Genomic DNA, 20,909 nt, shown 5'->3' with positions numbered 1-20,909 from the left:
TTCTAACTAATGAGCCACAAGCTTTTGAAGCAGAATTACCTTACCTGTACTCCCCAAGTGCATAACCTTATACTTTGCACTGCTAAATTTCTTCCTGGTTCTGCTGTGCCAGTCCTCGAGCTCCTCTGGATCTCTCCAAAGGAATTTCTTACCTTCTGCTATATTGATAATGCCTCCAGATATTCTGCCATCAGCAAATTTCATTAACCCTCTCCAACTCGCTGTCCTGCAATTACAACTAACAATATGAGATTTGTCTGAAGGTGAATTTTTGTGGTGTTATCACACAGCTTTGCTTTCCTGTGGGCTACTGATAAAAAGTTTTACTGATAAAAAGTTTTACTGAACTCTGCGTGGATTAGGAGCAGTGAATTGTCTTTGTCCAGCCACTCAGTTATTTTGCCAGATCATAGATAATGGTTCAATAGATCTGCTACCTGCTGTAACATCATCTTGCATTCCATCCTATTTCCACATTCAACCTTTAATCAAATCTTTTCTCAGAATTTCTTCTAAAACTTTGAATACCACTGATGCCAGACTAATAAATATATAGCTTTTTGCCTTTTGAAATAGGAAAAAAAAAAAAAAACCAAACCCCAACAGATTTCTAACACCTGACAGAAACTCTAGGGTAGAAGTTCTCACTCACTTTCTTCTTTGTTATCTCATCTCAAAAATTGTTTCCCCCTTGACTGAAGCATCTACTATCTATAGTAGTTATTAGTCAGACCCATCCTCACCAGCCATACTGCCTTGTTTGAAATATTCTTTACTGGAAATAGGAATTGATTTCCATTTACCTGGTGAACAGAATAAAATATAATTTTGTCTGCAAACTCTTCCCTGGGCTTGTTTCTCTTTCTTTAATATTGCTATATGCAGGATTAAATAATCATTGGGTATTTGTCTCATCTTTTCAGACTTATTTTCCATATATAAAGAATATATAAAATTCTTGAATCTAAAAAGCCTAAGCTATGCTTTTGTGCCATTCCTAAATGTTGGGGTTTTTTTCCTAATGATCTTGGTATAATGGCTGCCTCTCAGACTATCCTACACATTTAGATTGCTGAGAGAAATCCATCAGCTGTTAAATACCAAAGACTCTTACCATTTTTAGAAATAATAACCAGAATAGTAATTAAATTTAATAATGCCATAGTTATCAACAAGCTACTTGCAATAGACTAGTGGGGAAAAATAATTCTGTAAGTATGACTTCAAATGCAATTAGTGACGTACTCAAAACCTGTTTCAACTGTTCTTTCAAACTAAAAAGTTGTAGATCCTCTCAAACTGACTTATAGTCCCACAATAAGTATTTTCCCTAACCTATTTTTCAGAGAAGCATTGAAGAAGCTTTCTGTATTTTTCTTATTATTTAAGAACAAATACTTTACTTCAGGACCAACTGAATACATCTGTATCTACTCTACAGAGAAAACACATTTTTAATATCTAGGGGTTTTTATCCTGTTAGGGGGAAATTTAAGTAAAAGACAATTCAAAAAATGGACAGGGAAAAAGGAGGAAAAACAAAGCATGGAAAACCCATCCTTCTGCTGCTCTCCTGCTGCTGAAAATAAAACTATTTGCAATCTCATTTCTGGCATTGTGAAGCCACAAAAAAAAAAAAAAAAGAAAAGAAAAAGAAAAAATAGGCTCTTATAAGAAGGCTCATCCTCCTTCTTACCAAAGTATTGCATCAGCTCACTTCCCTCCTACTCTTCACACTTCTTTCTATTTATCCATTCACTCCCTCCCTCTATGACTACAAATTATTAATAAGTTCAGCTCAAAGTGTCAAGTGTTCAGTTCTTAATAATTATTATTTTAAAAACTTTGAAGCACTTGATTCTAATTTGATTTGCTTAAGCACTTTGTTGTATTACTCATGCATGGCCATTAAATGTTCTTTAATCACCAAAGAAAACTGATTATGCTTTTTTTTTTTTTTTATTTACACCTTTGAGGAGGGCTGTCCTTTACGAAGGGTTTCACACATGTAAGGGAACAGCTCCTCACAGCAAGATTCCCAGACCTGACTGAAAAAAGAGATGATGGAACACCTGCCACAGCTGTTTACACATGGTAACAAAGTCTGTGATCCATGTTTGCCTTTAAAAACAACAGGCGAACGTGAATTCTCAGAAACAGTTTAAAATACCAATGGACAAAATCTGAAAGTGCTAGCTAATTGAAAGAGTGTGAGAACACCTTCCAGAAAACTAAGTGTAGCAGAACGGGATTTACATTTGAAGATTATTAAGTACATTAACTGAAAAACACCACCAACCACCCCACTCATGTTATTTTTCTATTTCTTATTTTTTTACCAAGATTTCTTTCACACTATTATCTCAGCAGTTTTCAGAAAGACTTTTTTTAAAAAGGACATTAAAGTCTAGTTATTTTTAGAGGTATTTCCACAGATGGGTTTCAAATAAAATTCTATAATGAGACCCTACTGTGGAAGCTCTTTCCATGCAGAGACAAAGAAAATCAGTAGAGTTGGTAGATGAGTTATAAAACCTGGTGCAGGAAATAAAGTCCAACACCACAAATCTGGCTAACAGTGGGAAAAAAAATACCTTGCCAAGGTGTTGTCACTGCTCATAGGCATTCAAATCTGCCATTCACAGGGACAAATGTTGCATCAGCTACAGTTAAGCTGGGCTCCCCCAAAGAATGAAATGTTTTAATAACGATGCACTTTGCATACTGTGCCAGGAATACAAGGGTGCCTTTACTCACATTCCATCAAATGCACTCTATGTCTTCCCAAAGCACAGGCACTTGAGGAAAGAGAGGGGTGGGGAAAAATCAATAGCAAAAAAAGGAGTCTCTTTTCTTATGCAAGCATAGTTCTTCAATCAATTAATATTTGTTTTCTTGTATTGACTCAAATTCAGATGACAAAATATTTTGAAACTGCTTATCAGGTTGGTTGCTAAACACTGTAAGCTCAGAATTACCTGGAATTAGTTTGAAAGGTTTAGTCTGGCTGATTTTCCTATCCTTCAGATCTGCATCAAGTGTAGGGCCCAAGGAAGGAGAGGGCTCTTGCCCCAGCTGGGACATTCACAAAGGCCATTGTCATGTGGATTCTCTGGCACAGAGTTAGTTACCTCAGGCAGAGAACTTTCATGGCCTGTCTTCCACTCAGCCACTTACCTCCATAAAACTTGCAGGAGCTTAATTATCTTTTAAAAAACCTTCACTTTGCTCAAACGTGGTTAGCATCACTCCATGGAAAGAAGAATTTCTGAGAAGGAGCAAGGGCAGAGACTGAAGCACACATCACAGAAAAACAGATCAAAACAGGTTTTCTAACATGATCCAAAGTAAAGTGTTATACCTTGCTAACCATGGTGTAGCAGACCTTTTGCAGTCTCATCTTTCCAATGTTTAACATTTTTCTCAGCATTAGAATTTGTGCAGTTACAGTTTACACAAAAGCTACATCTAATGTTAAACAGAAAATGTGTTTCTAATCCTCTAAAATAAGGACAAAACCTGGGGAATATGGAATTTAAGCATCTAACAAGGGGTAGCAATTAGAAATATTTTTAAAATTAGAAACCCACAAGACAGTCTGCCATTTACATTTGTATTTAAATGGACAGTAGTAGTAATAGCAGTATTAATATTTTTTTCTGAGTGCTGTATATTTCTAGCTTATACCAGACCGTAAGATCAAAATTTTGATTCAACATTCTCTTCAATTTTTAACTACAGCTCAGCATCTTAAACACTGGACTAATTAAACATACATTAAGTATGTATTAGAACGCATGCTGTGACTCTGCTGAAAGACAAGATTCCTGCAAAGGAGATGTTTAAATATATTCCATGCATCCTACTTTGTTTCAGGATTTCATATAGGAAGCTTTTTATAGCTCTTGTGTTCTTTCTTGCAAACCTGTGCAACTACCCAGGACCTTTACCTTTGCCTTAGCTTCTAAATCTTGGACAACACTTTAAAAATCAGAAATTATCATTTGGACTGGCATTGTTGTCTTTAAGTGCCTGATTTTCCCAAGCATCTTGTGCTCAGAAGTTTTTGCTGAAGAGAGGCAAAAGACCCACTGCTGCCGAGGTCCAGGTCAGCTCAGACACCTGCCTCAACTTCCACAACTGCTGGAAACTGTACGGCCCACATGGCAACATTTAATTCTTCTGACACACCTCCCTTTCAAAAAGATCAGTATTCCCTACCAACATCCCAGAAGTATGGATTTCACTGGGTATATAGGAGGGAAAACAAAAGCTTCACCAGTACTAACTGAAGGTCTAACAAAGCTGGAAGATGAAATTCAGTTTGCCTAAGTTAGGCACTTAATTCAGATTCATTAAATCATATTCAGGGCTAAAGTTCCAAGTTAGTTGATGAGGAAATAACTGGTTTTGAAGGTCACCATGACCATCTACCCACGCCTGCACTGCTGCTGCCTGAACTCAAGCAGATAAGATCTTTATTTAGATACTCAAAAGCACAAAAAACTGGCAAACAACCTCAAGAGTACACTGTGGTGACAAACAGAGTCTTAAGTCATCTCCAGAGCATTTCCAAAGGAATTGAGTCAAAAACAGGCACAACCACTGGCTCCCACATACCTGCCTATGAGAGTTAAAGTTCCATCCTAAAAGCCCTGACAAGAGCAGACCTGATGGTTGGTATTTGAGACACTGCACCTGCAACACGTGGAAATACAGCAGTGCCAGATCCCACACACAACTACCACAGTCACGTCAGTACAGGCAGCACCAAGTCCTTCCAGAAAAAAAATAAAAAAGAAGCTGGAAAAGACAAAGGCATATCGTACAACACCTGAAAATTTACATAAACTGAGATGAACATTTCCAAGGTCATTTCAACACACCCCAACACTGCTCACAATTTCTGAAATCAGCACAAGATTTACATACATGTGCATCATTATGTAACATTCAACCAAAATGGGGCAGAATTCTTGTAGTACTTTCAGGAAAACTATTAATAAGTTAATCTTCCCGCTTAATACCACAGGGCTGAAGAAACTAATTTAAATTCTAGGATAGGATCACATATGACAGGTGATGGCTAACTTGTCTTGCTACGAACAAATCACCAGAGACTATTGCTGTAGGAATACAGTGACTTCAGAGGTTCAGAGGTGACCAAAAGTTGGGTATTTTTAAGTGGTTTGTGCTCAGAAATTATATATGAGCTCCTTTATCTCATGGTCTGGCAATAAGAAATGTGTCTTCACTTGCTTTAGCTCCTTAAACCATTCCTCCCTCTCAGAGCAACACCTTCCACTCAGCTGCTATCTCACCTCCCTGAAAATTAACCAGTCCAGATGCAACAAAGAAAATAACCACCAAGATCCCAAGAAAAGAAGGAAAACCAAGGCTGCAATGTTAGCTAACACCAGCCAGGAAATTCAAAGCGGAAATTGAAATTTCAGACTGAGATAGACGTTTTGGCACGGATATTGCATGATTTTCCTTCGAGTATTGTCAGTCAAGATCCTTGCTCCTGGGACTACACCTTCACAGCACATTCCAAATATACACAACATGCGGAGAGGCTTTGAGAGCTGATGGTATTTGCATTTGGACTGACATCTCCTTGTAATATGTTTGACACTGAGCACTTCTGCAACAAAGAACCGAGGCGCTTTCAACCCAAGTCTTTCCCGAAGAATAACGGGCAACTACACAAGAATGAATAAGTGAACAGTTTGCTACAGCAATGAATGCCTCCAAAAACAGCAAGTTTGCAGGCACCAGATGGATGAGAACATTATTGCAATTCCTGCATCCCATTGTGTAGCAGCCAACAGAGCCGTTAACGCTTTTGGGTGATTTCTAAGCTTTTTAATGTGCTTTTCTTTAAAGGTGGGTTTTGTGGTTGTTTTTTGGGTTTTATTTTGTGCCCTGTCAGTGTGCAAGATAGCTGGGAAAAAAATTTTATTGGCAAGCTATCAAATAGGGAAAAACGCAAAATACAGATGGAAACATTAATGATCATATTACAAAAATCACTAGTTGGACACAAAGCTTATGTTATAAACCATGACCTAAAGCATGAGTCTTTTGTCTCTCATCTTTCTCTCTCCCATACTGGACACATCTGCCTTTCCACAACTTCATTGATCACTTCTCCCAGAAGAATGTCTATCTCATGATCACAATGAGTTCTCACACTTCATTGTTTTCCTCTTAAAACAGCAAACTTAAATCTTATTTAGTGTACAACATTATATCTTCCTCAGAATTCAGAGCAAAATGGTGCCAAGAGATGTTTGAGTCAACTAACTCATCTTCATTGCTACCACCACAGATCAACATGAGAAAGCCACCCATTAATCAAAATACTCCCAGTTACATCCAGTTATGCCAAGAAGTGTATTTTCCATTCCCAAGCATTAATGTGCCCTGTGCTCAGTATCTTGCACTCAGTTAGAAGTGAGTGTCTCATTTAAAAAGTCACTGAGCATGTCCAAGTGCTGCCTGAACTAGTCCCTGGCTAACCAGGCCAGAAAGATTACACAACATTAACAAACCTAATTCAAGTGAAAAAAACCTCACTCTGTATTAAAGATCTATTGTCTTGCTCATTCAGGAAAACACCTGTATCATATAAATTGACAGAACCAAATTAATTTCTGCCATATACTAAAAGAGAAATTTTTAATTTGGGGCATTCATAATCATATTAGTACCAAATTTTAAAACTCTGCATTGGCAGCACCATGTTAAGTACCAGTGCTGTACAAAAAAGTCTTACGTTATATACATACTTTATATATAGGCATGTTTCTAAAGTATATATATTAAGTCTTGACTCCTACAAGGTAAAAAAGGAGAGTGTCTCCGCTCTGTGTGTTAGTCTATATGGGGAAAAGTAAGATATTTTTATGACTCATGAAAAATAATTTGTAACTCTGGAACACTTTTTTCCTGCACCACAAGTTCCTAAGTTTCAGTGAACTTCAATGCTCTTTAGTTATATCTAGAAAGGACCTGACCTCAAAATCACACAGATTACACAATGTAAGCCTATAATGTTCTTGAGAAACACCACGTTCTGACCTTAAGAAAAAAGCTGAATTGCTTTATTTACAATATTAACACATACCCAGCAGTGGCTGCTTCTTAATTAATAAGGCTAACAAAAATATTTATGCTAAAGAAAACCTTATCATGCGGGGAGGGGGGGGCGGGGGGGGGAGGGGGAAGAATGTGTGAGACTGCATCTTTCTCCAGAACAGAAATTCACAACCATTCTTGGTAACAAAGAGGAGAAAAGCATTTTTTTCATGTATCTTGAGAGTTCAGAGACAATGAGAGTGAGATGGTGTTGGGAAGGAAACAAAACTCACAGTTGGACCTCACAGCTGAAAGGACAATAACCATGAATTCTCCACAAAGCAGCAACATATGGAAGTTTGGCCATTTAGTCTGGTTCTCAGGCAGCCACTCTGAGGCCCTAAATCTGCAATATTCACTCTGAGCCAACACGACCTGTGTGCTGCAGGCGAGCAATCCAAACACACTGAAAGATAATCATATGACACTGCTAAAAACACAGGCACTTGGCCAAAATAAAAGCATTGTTCCAATACAGATGAGCATCATCATCTCCAGAAAATTAGAGTGTAACATTGAACCAGTACAATTTAATTTAACAGAAACAAAAGCAGGCATACATGCAAAGCTGGAAATGTGAAGTGTTTTGAGGTTCACCATTAAAAGTAAAATGCTAACAATTGACCAGATTGTGATTTTGTTCCTATTGTGGTAAAACAGTATTGACAAACACTACAGTGCCATGTCCCTCGTTTGTGAATTAATCTCGTTAAGGATTTGAAAATGCTTATTTATCTACAAAATTCATCTACACCTGGCAGGGTCAGGTTGTTGCAAACACACTGGAGATTTGCTTTCAGGAATGAAGGAATGTTAACATTAATCTTTCTGTGATATTCAACATCACATGGAGAAAAATCCTTCAGCATTGTGCGTATCTCAGTGATTAAACAGCTCTGAACAGCTATGACCAATGTGAATCGTGTCCTACTACATCCTACAGTATGCTTTGACATCAAAATACATAAAAGTTGGGAAATTTAGATCCCCCCCAAACTCTTCATTCCTGTTATTCCCAGGCACACAGTGCTGCTTAGGAAATGTCATGGTGGTCCTGTGTTAAAATACACATTATTTTCCATATATTAAATAAAAGGAAGCTGAACTGTGGCCAAACGTGCCAACACAAGCACTGCTGATATGGCCATCAGCTCAGTACCTCCTCCATTCATGACAGCTCATTTTGAACATTTTTTAGAGGAGAAAAACAGAGGGAGAGAGAGGGGCTGAACAATACAACAAAGGAAAAATATCTTTTTCTCAAAACTGTCTGTCCTATGAAGAACACAGCAGTAATATTTTTTAAATTGGAAACAGAGAAACAGATTTTAATTTCTCACAAGCTTTTCCATTGATAAAACTTCAGAAGCTTGACGTTTTGCCCAGTTATCAAGCCATGCCAAGCATCAAAACATTTGATGGAAGAGTCACCAAGACTTGTAAAAAATTGTATTAACCTAGCAAGTTGAGAAGGGAAGTACACAGTCCAAGTGAGTGAGTGACTGTGTGGCCTACCTATCTCTGATACTGCTGCTGTATATTGAATTACACACAGTTCTAAGGTAAATTAATAGAATTTACTGTGTGGAGACAACCACAGTTCAAGTCCGCTCCGGCACAATTTTTAAAAATTATTTTTTACAGCCTCATAACAATGACTTACTGTACAAAGAAATCCCACCAGAATGTACATTTATGACATTAAAGCAAACTAGAATTATTTAATTAAATTTTAATTTGAAGAATTAAAAGAGTGTAAATACTTCATTCTGATTTTGATCTTGTCTAGATGCTCTAAAAGCACCATACAGATTTTTCAGAACACCTTTACAGACATCATGAGAAAATTTACTAAATGGAAACAAAACAACAACCAGAACCCCTTTTTTAGTATCTAAAACACGGGATCACCATGACAAAAAGGTGAGCTTACAAACAGCTTTGTCACTGGCATTACTACTCTCTCAAAGTTCAGATTCTGGGAAAATCACCTTCACTTCCCACAGCCTCAGTGTGTGCTCCACAGGAAATGAAGGTTTATTTACTGCAGAAGAAAGACATTCTACTGGAATGACATAATGCCTTCAAACAGGCTAACTCCAACTAAACTGTCACATTCAGTTACCAAACCTGAATTAGAGCATCTTTTCCTGTGTCTGATGTAGCATTTATTTGCTAATATTAAGTGACAGCTCTGAATTCCAAGATGGCAGATAAAAAGCTGAAATCACTCCATGCTAACATCTAAACAGAAAATGAATCACTTTTGGAGGTCATGCAAAGTGCTCCTTCAGCTCTCCCAAAAGCATCATAATTAGTTTATATACTTGCTTTTGATATATTTTCTGAGATTTGTGGAAAGTTATTAGTGGGTAAAACAGAACTGCAATCAAAGAATGTGCAAGATAGAGAATTCAGATCAGGATCCCACCACCCTCAACGACAGTCAAGCCAACAGCATGTCACCAAAGCTGTTGGAAACTAAATGTAACTACTGCTAACAACATTTGCCAGGATTCCAATGTGGCACGCAGAAAATGATGCACAAAGGTCTGTGTGTGGGAGACAAAAACCTCCCCGTGCCTCCAGAACTTTGCAGGAGCAGAAATATTTGAACCTCCTCCTTGAAGACTCAGGCATCCCATCACAGAAGGAGCCCCAAAGCAGGATTGGGACTCAGGTGGTTTTTGTCTGAGGCCATTCTGCTTTTTTTCCTGAGGGCTCCAGCTCAAGGAAGGGGTATAATGTCTACAACAAAGTTCATTCCAGCCTTGATATTTCTAAACAATGCCGTTATTTTGCCAAGCCTTTCCATGTAGACAACAGTTAATAAAATCCACACTGGAATATTTTCCTGTGGTTTAATAAAGGCTAATTCCAACTTTCAGATTAATAGATTTTTAGGCAGAATCACGAGGATCTTCACTGTGTTTTGCAATATGCTTTAGAACTCTTGAGCATAAGTGGTTTCTTGATTTATTTTTTACAGGTCTCCATTTGGGTTCCATTTCTGTGATGTGGCATTTGAAAATGGTGCTGGTACATGAGCAACTTCACTACCCTTGAGCCCGACACATTTACTACAAACTGATGTTTTAGGTATGCAATACTTGATTTTTCTCCCTCTTTACTAAGGTACTTCCATTATTTCCTGCAGTGAATGCTGGATTATATTAAATGTATTTACATTTTTCTCCTTAAGCACTGTTTGCTGAGTTTTCACTTAACCATCCAACAAATACTGTGGTTATGCAAATGTTTACACTGCGTTCATTTATTTTTGCACAGAAAAAATAAAAATGGAGTTGTTCCTAAATGTAAAAATACTGGATTTGTTTGGAGAAAAAAAATATTAATAATTGAAAAAAAAATGTAGTTTTCTATTTGCTACAGACTTAAAAGCACAGCTGAACAGCAAATTATGGAATGGCAACGTTTAAGAAAGATGTCAGACTCATTCCCACATCCCCCATCAGGCAGATCCTCACCAACACTCACGAACAGCTGCCAGCAAAGGTGGAGCCCACAATACAGCAAATGCAAAAATTCATCAGCATGTTTGCTGGGGCTCAGTGCTTGTTTTCCAAAGGCAATATCAGGTATGAACAGACCTTCAGCATTCCCAACCTGCCCACTCCTTTATAAAGCAGCAGTGGCTCCAGCTCCAGGAAAGGTTCCATGCTGACTCACTTCTTCTGCAATACCCGGGGGAGCTGAGACAAACCACACACTGAGAACTATTACTCCAAGATATTGCTTCCCTCAGGCTATTTGAATAACAAACAAAAAGAATGCATAAAGTGAATCCAGATTTTCCCATTTTACTCATTTAGAGTATAAGCTCTTTGAGGCAGGAGAACTACCTTCACTTTGGATCCTGCACAGTATTTTTCACCTTATCAACAATTCATGCAATAATGTATGTAGCTGTTGAGTCCCTGCTAGAAAAAGAAGATACAGCCCCATGTTCACTGATAAAGACCCTGACAGATGTCCCGGGAGGACAGATTTCATTTGGATCAAGAAAGAATACATACTGAAGATTGTTGTTGAATTAGCCAGAACACTTTATGGTGGTTACACAAGATTTATGCTGTCTGTGGAAAAGTACAGATGACACTCAGCTGGCATAAAGTCAGAACAGCTCAGAAAGACAACAACTGATTCAATAAAAATTTAACCAGAACAAAATGGCAACTTAAAAATTTTCAAGTGGCGCCCCTGTGTTTCTATCTGTCCCTTGCTTTGCATCTCAGGCTATTTTTATTCTTCTGGAAGAGACTCTAAAAGGTTTATAACTCTTCAGATCATATCCAAGGGACTGAATCTGATCTCACTTGTCAGAAGGGCGTCCTCCACCAACTTGGCCTGAAGTATATCATCAGTCACAATGTCATTAGTCGTCACTGTTTACCAATCAGCATGTTGAAATAAACATCTTGGTTAAGCTAAAACTACAAAAAAACCAGAGGATGGTGTACCAGAAGAACAGTGTGAATCCTTTTCTAGGAGGATGGAAAAATGGAAAAATAGGGTCTGCCTAAGACAGGATCCCCAGGCACCTCATTAAGATAAACAGCTTGACAACCCAGACACTGCCAAGTATAAAAAGACAAATTTCCTTAAATTGTCTTTAAGTTGCTACTTTACAAAACACAGTCCTCAGCTAAGCATGAGCTTCACCATCAAAGTGAAATCCTAGCCCCAGTGAAGTCACCAGCACAAATTCCCAGTGCTTTAAAGATCCCAGAGCCACCTTTTGTTGTGTGGGGCTCACATGACAACATGCAGGCATCCACGGCCATGCAGCTTAACCTTCATCACCCCTGAGGAAAAACACACTTTTAGACTCATCCTCTTTTAGAGGAGACACCTAAAATAGGTCAACTGATTTATAACCAAAAGTGCTTTTTTACCTCCTCAGGCTGAAACAAAGATTTAAGTGACAAGCTCTATATTGCAGATATCTAAAATAAGCAGAAAGAAACCCACATAGAATTTTATTCTTGGTTTTCAGATGAAAACATAACTTGTATAAAAGGAACCAGCACACAATGCAGACTGTTCTGTGGAAAAGATCAGAAGAAAAAGTTATTCATCACTCCTTCAGCAGGAAGGCTCCTGATATTTAGACCCCAGTCAATGAGATGGAAAGTTGGAAACATTAACTGTCCATGCTAATCAATGAGATGAAACAAACTCCCAGTAAATTGGTCAGGTGTACAGTAGGCCCCATAAGATTAGCAGATTTTTGATACTGTGAAAACTGATAATTGATTTTCTGTTTCAATAAAGTTACTTCAAGCTATTTGTGCATTTTCTTTATCATATTAAGTTTCAGTGTCTCTTCACAGACTGAAAATTAGTAGAACAATAATAATGTTGCCTCTCTGCAGTTTTAACATCCTAACTACACCAGGATACATTGATGATTTATTCTACATCACCTCCCCTCTGATGTGTCTTGGGTCCAACTTCTTAGGCAGGAGTTAAATCCTCACTATGGATAACTTTCCCACACCTTCACCCAACTTCAAAAATCTATCTCCTGATTTTCCTCCAAATTTTCACTTTGTCTGCCAAAACTAACGTTCTGTTTCCAACCTTTGAACTGGATTTCCAGGAAGAGGGGAGGAAAATCTTCTGGCCTCTTATTCGCTGGCATATTCCACAGCATGAGCTTTTTATTTTTGTCAACACTGATTGTTCCTAGCAATGAATTTTGATTACTCAGATCTTAATTTCCGTATTTTTCCTTTCTTACTGCTCCTGGTTAATTATACTATTACATGCATCGTATTTACAACACCTTGGAGGAGATCAGATTAGACAAATGGAAATATTCCAATAAGATACAAATAATAGAGATACAATACAGAAAAATCAAGATCACAACAGTAATTTTGGAACTGAAAATTGTGAAATGCAACTATCAGTCAATGGCTGTTTTTTACAAAATAAATTTAATTTCTTACTTAGAGCTTCTTTAAGCTTCAAATATAGAAAAATAAAATGTAATAATTTTCAAAAAAACCCCAAAAGTTAAATATTGAATTGCACATAGCAAGAAGAAATCTTTCCAATTCCCACCTAGACCACAACTTTTGCTTTTCATCAGAATGTATTTCAATAACTTGTTCAAACAGATTGCAGTAATTCCATAACACCATGTGATTTATGGGTACAACATACATTAAAACAAACAAAAAAAACCCCTAAACCTGACACCTATTTAAATAACAGATTGTTATTAGAGTGGAACTGGTCTCTAGCACTCAACATCTATGAAAAAAGAACATGCATCTCACACAGGAACTACTGTGCCTAAGAAAATGCAACCACTCTACAGTCACCATTTTCATCTTTCTTAGTGTTAAACACACAGCTTTACATCTACATATCCATAGCAAATTTAATTTTCCTATTTGATAGATTAAATAACTTTAACAGTCTGGTTACCCTTCAGCTCAATGAGGAATGTAAATTTGACATCATCTCTATTAGGCACTGAATATTTTGGAGAAGAAATTAATTCTTTTTCTTATGGTCTTATAACCTCCATAATTTTCTGAGACCTTTCTCTTGCTTTACTGCTCCTACATGACAGGTACAAAGACTCCATCTCAAAGAGGGTCCTTCCAATCTGCACATTACTGTGGTTGAAAACAAAGAATTCTTTCAAAACACCTCAAGGACTGCTTACTTCAGTATCTTGATAAATCACAAAGCCTGGCCTGGAATCTTATTTCAGTGTATTATTTATTATGATACTTTGGTGTATTTAACATTTCAGTATTTTAGAGACTCTGAAGTCTTTTCTGTTTAATGACATTTTCTATAACTGACACCTTCTTTCCAGAAGAAGGACTCAATAGCTTTTTACAGATGTTCTTTTAAAATGTACTCTGTAATGAAGACTTGATTCATTATTCAAAATATAAAAAAAAGGTCACAATCATCAAAAGCAATTTTCAATATAAACAGCAATCTGTTGATACAAGTCAGGACTGAAGTATACAAACACTGTTGTTAATGACAATTAAATAACAACCCCTGAAGCACTGATATCCACCTCCTTTTTACAGAATACTAGAATACAATTTAAAGAAAAACTTGAAAAATGCCTCAGCTATTCATTAAATGACTTGGATATCTATCCCTCTTTAAAATGCAGCTGAAACCTGTGAGTGGGCTCAAAAATCAGAAGAAATTACTGTATCACAGACTAATAGCACAATTGTTTTAAGTGCCATTTCCTTCAGAAACCAGGCCAAAAGAATACTCATTTCAGACCAGAAATGTCTTAAATGTACCAGAGGCTCAGTGGGGAAAAGAAAAGCAATCAGAGTGCTGATGAAAAAAGGAAAGGAATAGCAGAAAAAGGTAACTGCAAAGTCTACCACTATTCAACAGCTTATAGCACACAGAATACATTGTTTCCACTCTATTATAATCCAAGATTTATTTTCTTACTTATAGTAACAACATAACAAGGGAGGGAATCCCTGACATTTATATCCTGATTAGTCAATAATCTGGAGGTCTAATGCAGACTCAAGCAAGCAAATAATTATTCAGATCAGTCCAACCAGAATTTAATGAACAGTTTTAATTTTCTGGAAGAAAGACGTTTATTCTCCTTCAGGAACATCTCATTGCCCACCACCAGTTTCAAAAAATTGCTCAGTCTATAATTCAGTTCCATAGTAGAAAGGTAGCCACTCAGTATAAAACTCTTATTCAATAAACACCTCTTCAAATTAGTATTAACCTCAAAGTTCCCTTCATTCTTTTAACTAACATTTACCTCTAAGATAAATACATCTTGATGATCAATCTTTTTCCACACACACACACACCAAAAAAAAAAAAAAAAAAAAAGTTTCCTTAATGTTAGTGAATCAAAATGCTGAGAAATATTATCCTACAAGAAGAACACCTAAAGAATGCTGGAATCTTTTCCATTTCTTCCCAGTTTTCATCACCAACACAGCTGTACACCTCAATGAGGTGTATTAATTAATTTCCCTGTAACTGTAGGACAACTAATTAAAAGCCACTGGTAAATTCAGATCTCAAGTCTAGCTGGAAGGACTTACTAGCACAGTGTTTTTTAATTTTATTACTTATTTTATAAACAAGTAAATTCAAAAATCTGTACTTACTTCTATATGTGCAAATAACATTTGTTCAGTGTTATCATTGTTTTTCTCCTTGAGATCTGGTGGGATGTGTCTATTTCTTACTTGGAAGTGTGTCTTAGTAAGATAACCATCACCAAGGTCCTGCATTGAGAAAAAAGAGAAAAGAAATTTTCTGCAACCAAAATGGTAAATGCCTTCACTATGTTCTAGAAAATAAACAGAGCATGGTATTTAGGCACAGGCTCCAAGTCTTTTTATAGATGACTGCAGTGCTCCTCAGCACCTTCTCACAGATAGTTTACACCAGTTCTTGGTGTTGAAGGAAGTCAAAGACCTGAACAGCAAAAATAAAGTTTAATACAGCTATTAATGGAATAAGACAACTTCACCATGGGGATCAGGATGAGTGCCAAAGAATGGGAAGGCAGTGCACTAAGGTGATGAAGAGATGAGGACTTATTAATGATTTTGACCTGTTTCACTGCATTCATGCCAGGATTAACTTCCCAGCTCTTGCAAGGCTGGCTTGGTTTTGCTTTGTTGCCCCCTCTAACTTTACAAAGTTCTTAAAACAACACAAAACAAAACCACTTCAGAATTTACGTATGCAGAGTCACAGCTTGTTTCCTCCTCCTGATCACCTCTGAGGTCAAACATAAGAGAAAACAGATGAAGCTGCGCCTTCTCCCAGTTCCCATTCTATCCTTCTGCTTCCCAGGCCACACGGCCCAGAGTTGTTAAGTGTCCTTGCACGATCCCAGAGTGGCAGAAGAAAGGTTTAGGAGCTTTCCTGCATTACTGGCCTGCCTACCTGCACATTTTACTTTTCCTAATTAGGAGCAAGAGGAGAGAAAATGTTTAATAACAGGTACACTCTGAAAGGAAGAAAGCATGTACAGGACACAAAGAACAGTAGTTGCATGTCAAGGATTTATTTCTCAAAGGAAACAAATAAACTGGGGGTTTATTAGCTGTTTCATTACATTTTAGTTTAGACAAACAGAGAGCATATGCACAACATCTGAAGAAAAAGGATTCTATTCAAAACAGTCTCGCTACAAAATTCATTAACATAGCATTAAATTACTTGACAAGACTGCAAATTTAACTATGATTTAACTCTTTGGTTAATTTGTCAATGCTGACACAGTTTATGCCATTTATTTTGATGTTTAAACCATCACAGGTTTTATACTGACACACTAGCTCTCATTCTAAAGACACTTTAGATTATACATACCTCCAAAATCTACTATGAGCTACTTGTTTACTTTGTTCTGATCAAGTTTCACACATAAAAAAAAGGATAACGCTCTACACATGTATTTTTCCCATTGATTTTTAAGTATTAATAATACTACAGGCAATTACAGTGATCACTTTTCCTCCTGTATGCCTTATTTTCTCAATAAATCTCACTAAGAGCATGAACCCACCAAACTTCCCTGCATGGCCTGGGCTGCAGAGCCAAGTGCAGGCTGTGCAGGGAGGAGCCCAGTGCGCAGAGAATGGTGAAGGAAAAACTAAGCCTAAACTGGTGACAGAAAATCTGCTTCTTTCACTCTCAACACCCTCTCAAGTGTCTCCTCGTGGAGATTCCCAAGAGTGCCAGCAGGAGGAAAGATACCTGCACAGGGATTTGTGCCACTAAGAGCAGCAGAGGAAGTGGTGCAGCCACTCACTGAAGTGAAATGCCCCACGGCACAGCAAGCTGTGCCAGAGCAGGGTTGAACAGAGCCTCTGCCTCCATGAACCAGCTCTTCCTCCCAACAGAGTGCACTTAAACTTCACAGCCTTTGCACTCTGAGAGTGCCACAAAAAAAACAAGGGTGGGTGGGTGAGTGGGTGGGTGGATGGATGGATGGATGGATGGATGGATGGATGGATGGATGGATGGATGGATGGATACCTGGAGCCAGCAGTCTCTCTCTGTAGCTGTGCATCAGAGCAGGCAAAAAGGAGGAGCATCCCTCCTGGGGCACTCCACAGTGTTTTGTACTCTGTACACTTCCACACCCCTATAAATCAAAGCTGTAGCCAGAACCTTGATCCCACTAAAGTGCAGAGTCCCTTCCTACTGCAGGTGTATCAAAAGCCAAAGGGAACTAACGCAGCTTTTGGTATGATTACCTGGATTAACCTCATTAAATACGAAACAAATGTAAAGCGGAGAGCAAACAGGGACTCCTTTGCTTCAGCCAAATCTTGACCTCCACAGCAAGATTTAACCATTCATCCCTACAGCAGCACCCAAGTGCAGCTCCACCAGCTCCTGCAGTAGAGGTGCTCTTGGATTTTTTACAGCTTTCTTCCGGTGGGAAAAAAACCCCAAATCAAGAAAACACATTATAAAAATAACATCATTTGGAACATTTCACTTACAGCTATAAATACAGGGTTCTGCTTGGGCCATGTGAGCTTATGCACCAAGAGCCAGCTCTGAGAGAACAATGAGTATTTCATCATCTAAATTTAATCTCCACAGAAAACACGGGAACACAGGAACACAGTTCTACCAGCCTGGTTCACTTGTGTGGTCTCACTGCTATCAATGGGTCTATTCACATGAGTCAGGAATGAGGAATGGGATCCAAGTGCATTACATCAGCAAAATTAAGAGTGCCCCAAACTACCCACAACACATATACTGGTTTAAAAAAAAAATGGCAAAAAGACAACAAGGCATCTTGTTGAGCAAAAGCTTTCCTCCCAGACTCCACACTATATATGGATGGTCTCCATGGCCAGGTCTTTATCACACACTGAAATCACAGTCGCCAACCTGGCCCATTAAAAAAAGAAAACAACCCTCTAAGAATTATTTTTTTTAATATGAGAACAAAAATCTATCTCATTCTCCTATTCCAGCAAAGCTTCTTATTTCACAGAAATTCAGACTTTGACCCATGTATTAAGTTCCCAGTAGAGCCTCAGAGCATCTTTCTTTGTTGAATAAATCCTCACAAATACAGCCTTGGACTGAAATCTAAAGTTTCAAATGGTTTTCTGTAAGAAAGGGTGCATTGTAACACTTGGCTAATATTTGCACTCTTTTAAAAACTCCTGAACAGAACAAATCTAAGCCCAAGGTCCTCGCTTTTACTGAAATTCTGATTGTCTGTGATGAAAGGGTTACAAATATTAATGTACAACTAGATATGTAAAAGTGATAGCACACATTGGAAAAAGCATGACTTTCCTCCAAAAAATCCATGAAAGCATGGGAAACCACTAAAGCCATTAAACTCTTAAAAAAAAAAAAAAAAACAAAGCTAGAGCAGCAAATTTTCTACAATAGAATGAATACATAAAAAGTGAACATTAAAACCTACATGCTGGAGAAAGCCAGCATGTATCAATATATCTTCATATACTGTAACAATACATATTCATATACTGTATCAATATATATTTATATACTATAATACATATACTGGCTAATTTATGTACCTATACATGTATTGGTTTGACATTATCCTGAGCAAAATAACAAGTCATATGGAATTCAGTAAATGAAAAAATATATACAGTAAAAGCTTTTTTCTTAAAGAAAACAGAATTTGTTGGTGTAGTTTCAGAAGATACGTTTGGTTGACAAACATACAAGTTGGAACAATACATGCCCAGAATTCCCTAAGGTATCTGTGGATTCCACAAGTGGAAATATAAAAACTTCTTTTAAATCCCACACTAATCTTACACGTTCTATAGGATGAAAATTTATTAAATCACAGATCTCAAGTGTAACTTAAAAAAATGGGGAAATCATCATAAAAGAAGTGATCCTAATGGGGTCCTTTGGGACTAGTCTTAGCCCTATGCTATTTAAAATTTTGATTAATGACCTAGAAACAATATGTAGTTATTATTGTAGAGGTCTGGAATTTATGAAGAAGCAGCAAATAATGAGAATTGATCATTAATCCTGGCAGGTATTTCTGGTTGTTGTATGCAACTGACAGGTATTGTGATGAAAATATTAAGTCAAGGATCTAGAACAAAGGCTAAAGTGCTACTTCAGCCTAAAGGGTTAAAAGTGAATCTGGGATATAAAACCACAGGCAGCTGCCCAGAGTAGGAGGGATTGAATTTCACAGTGACACCACATTCATTGTCTGGTCCAGCCCACAGCTGAAAAAGGGTTTTGATAGATTGGCCAGGATTCAGAGACCCACAGCTCCATTCAGAACACTGGCCCAAACCCTCCTGTCAACCTATGCATTGTTATGGTCTGTGTAAAAAAATTGTTTTCGGTGTTGTTAAAGGATGTTCCAGCTTGTGGTGGTTGCCAACAGCTCAAAAAGTCCATCAAGAGTCTCTAAAATGTTTTACCTTGCTAGTTCTCCACTCCCAACCATCTCCTATCTGCTGCGAGTGTTTAACAAAGTCTTCACAGTACTGCTTGAATCTTTTCTCCTCCAAAAAGAAGCCTTCTTGACCTGCCATGCTACAGGATACCTGCAGAGCAAACTGAAGGTTAGTGCTGGCACTTAAAAAAGAACACCAAGAAATTTCAGTAATTCATAGCAACTGAAGAGCAAAATAACAGAGCACAGAGAGGGGGGGGAAATCCTGTTGCTTTAAATAAAACAAAAACTTTTCTTGAATTCCATCAGGGAATGGTGGATCTGCAGAACAGCTGAGACTGGAAAGAGACCTTTGGTACATTCCCCCTGCTCACAGCAGTGTCAGCTGAAGCAGGTTGCTTGGGATTATCTCCATTTGGGTTTTGATTATCCCCAAGGATGGAGATGCCACAGCCTCTCTAGGGAATCTGTTTCAGTGCTCAATCACCACAGCAGGAAATGTTTTTTCTTCTGTTTTAACTGTAAACATTTACCTATCAGTTTGTGCTTGTTGCCTCTTGTGTTGTCTTGACCGAAGGAAGTGTGTCTCCATCTTTATTCCCTCCCACCATGTATTTATGGACATTCAGAAGATCTCACTGACTTTCCTCTTCTCCAGGGTGATTCAACCCAGCTCTCTCAGCCTTGCTTCATACACCAAACACCCTTAATCATCTTTGTGGCTCTTTGCTGGACTGGTTCTAGTATGGTGGTGTCTTCCCTGTACTGGGCAGCCTGGACCTGCACTTTTAACATATACTTACTTAATTCTGCAGTGCAGCTCTCTGTAGCCCAAAAATATGGCTTCAAAACCTTCCCTGACCCTCAAAGAGTTTTCTCACAGGGTTTTTAAGACAAATTTTTTCTCCAAGAACTTGGTCATTTTTACTTGTGCCCCCTGTCCCCTGCCTATTTCAATGAGGATGTGCCATAAACAGAGCTGTTTTAATGTGTTTGTGGACATCAGGCAGCACTGCAGCACCACAAACAAATCACTGAATCACAGAATGGTTTGGATGGAAGAAACCATAAAACTTATCTTGTTCCACAGGCAGGGACACCTCCCACTGTCCCAGGTGCTCCAGCCCCAGTGTCCAACCTGGCCTTGGGCACTGCCAGGGATCCAGGGGCAGCCACAGCTGCTCTGGGAATTCCACCCTGTGCCAGCCCTGCCCACCCTGCCAGGGAAGGATTTCTTCCCATTATCTACTCTAAGTCTACTCTTTCAGTTTAAAGCCATTTTCCCCCTGTCCTGTCAGTGTCTATCACAATAACCTGT

The 20,909-nt window shown here is 38.1% G+C and overlaps 1 protein-coding gene across 1 annotated transcript in view; it reads right to left on the bottom strand.

Annotated features, from left to right (window-relative positions):
• The window catches only part of ATG10 (autophagy related 10), a 58,625-nt gene extending 38,889 nt beyond the window's left edge, over positions 1–19,736 (bottom strand). The window contains exons 1-2 of the mRNA XM_062513222.1: positions 19,617–19,736; positions 15,306–15,425 (exon numbers count right to left, since the gene is read on the bottom strand). Coding sequence (XP_062369206.1) covers positions 15,306–15,425; positions 19,617–19,730 — 234 coding nt within the window. The 5' untranslated portion in view covers positions 19,731–19,736. The remainder of the gene's footprint in view (positions 1–15,305; positions 15,426–19,616) is intronic.
• Between the last annotated feature and the right edge of the window lie 1,173 nt (positions 19,737–20,909).

Source organism: Cinclus cinclus, chromosome Z (genome assembly GCF_963662255.1).
Source record: "Cinclus cinclus chromosome Z, bCinCin1.1, whole genome shotgun sequence".
NCBI classification, from domain to species: Eukaryota; Metazoa; Chordata; class Aves; order Passeriformes; family Cinclidae; genus Cinclus; species Cinclus cinclus.
Note: the sequence above shows the minus strand (reverse complement) of the source record. Positions and strands in the feature narration are given on the sequence as shown.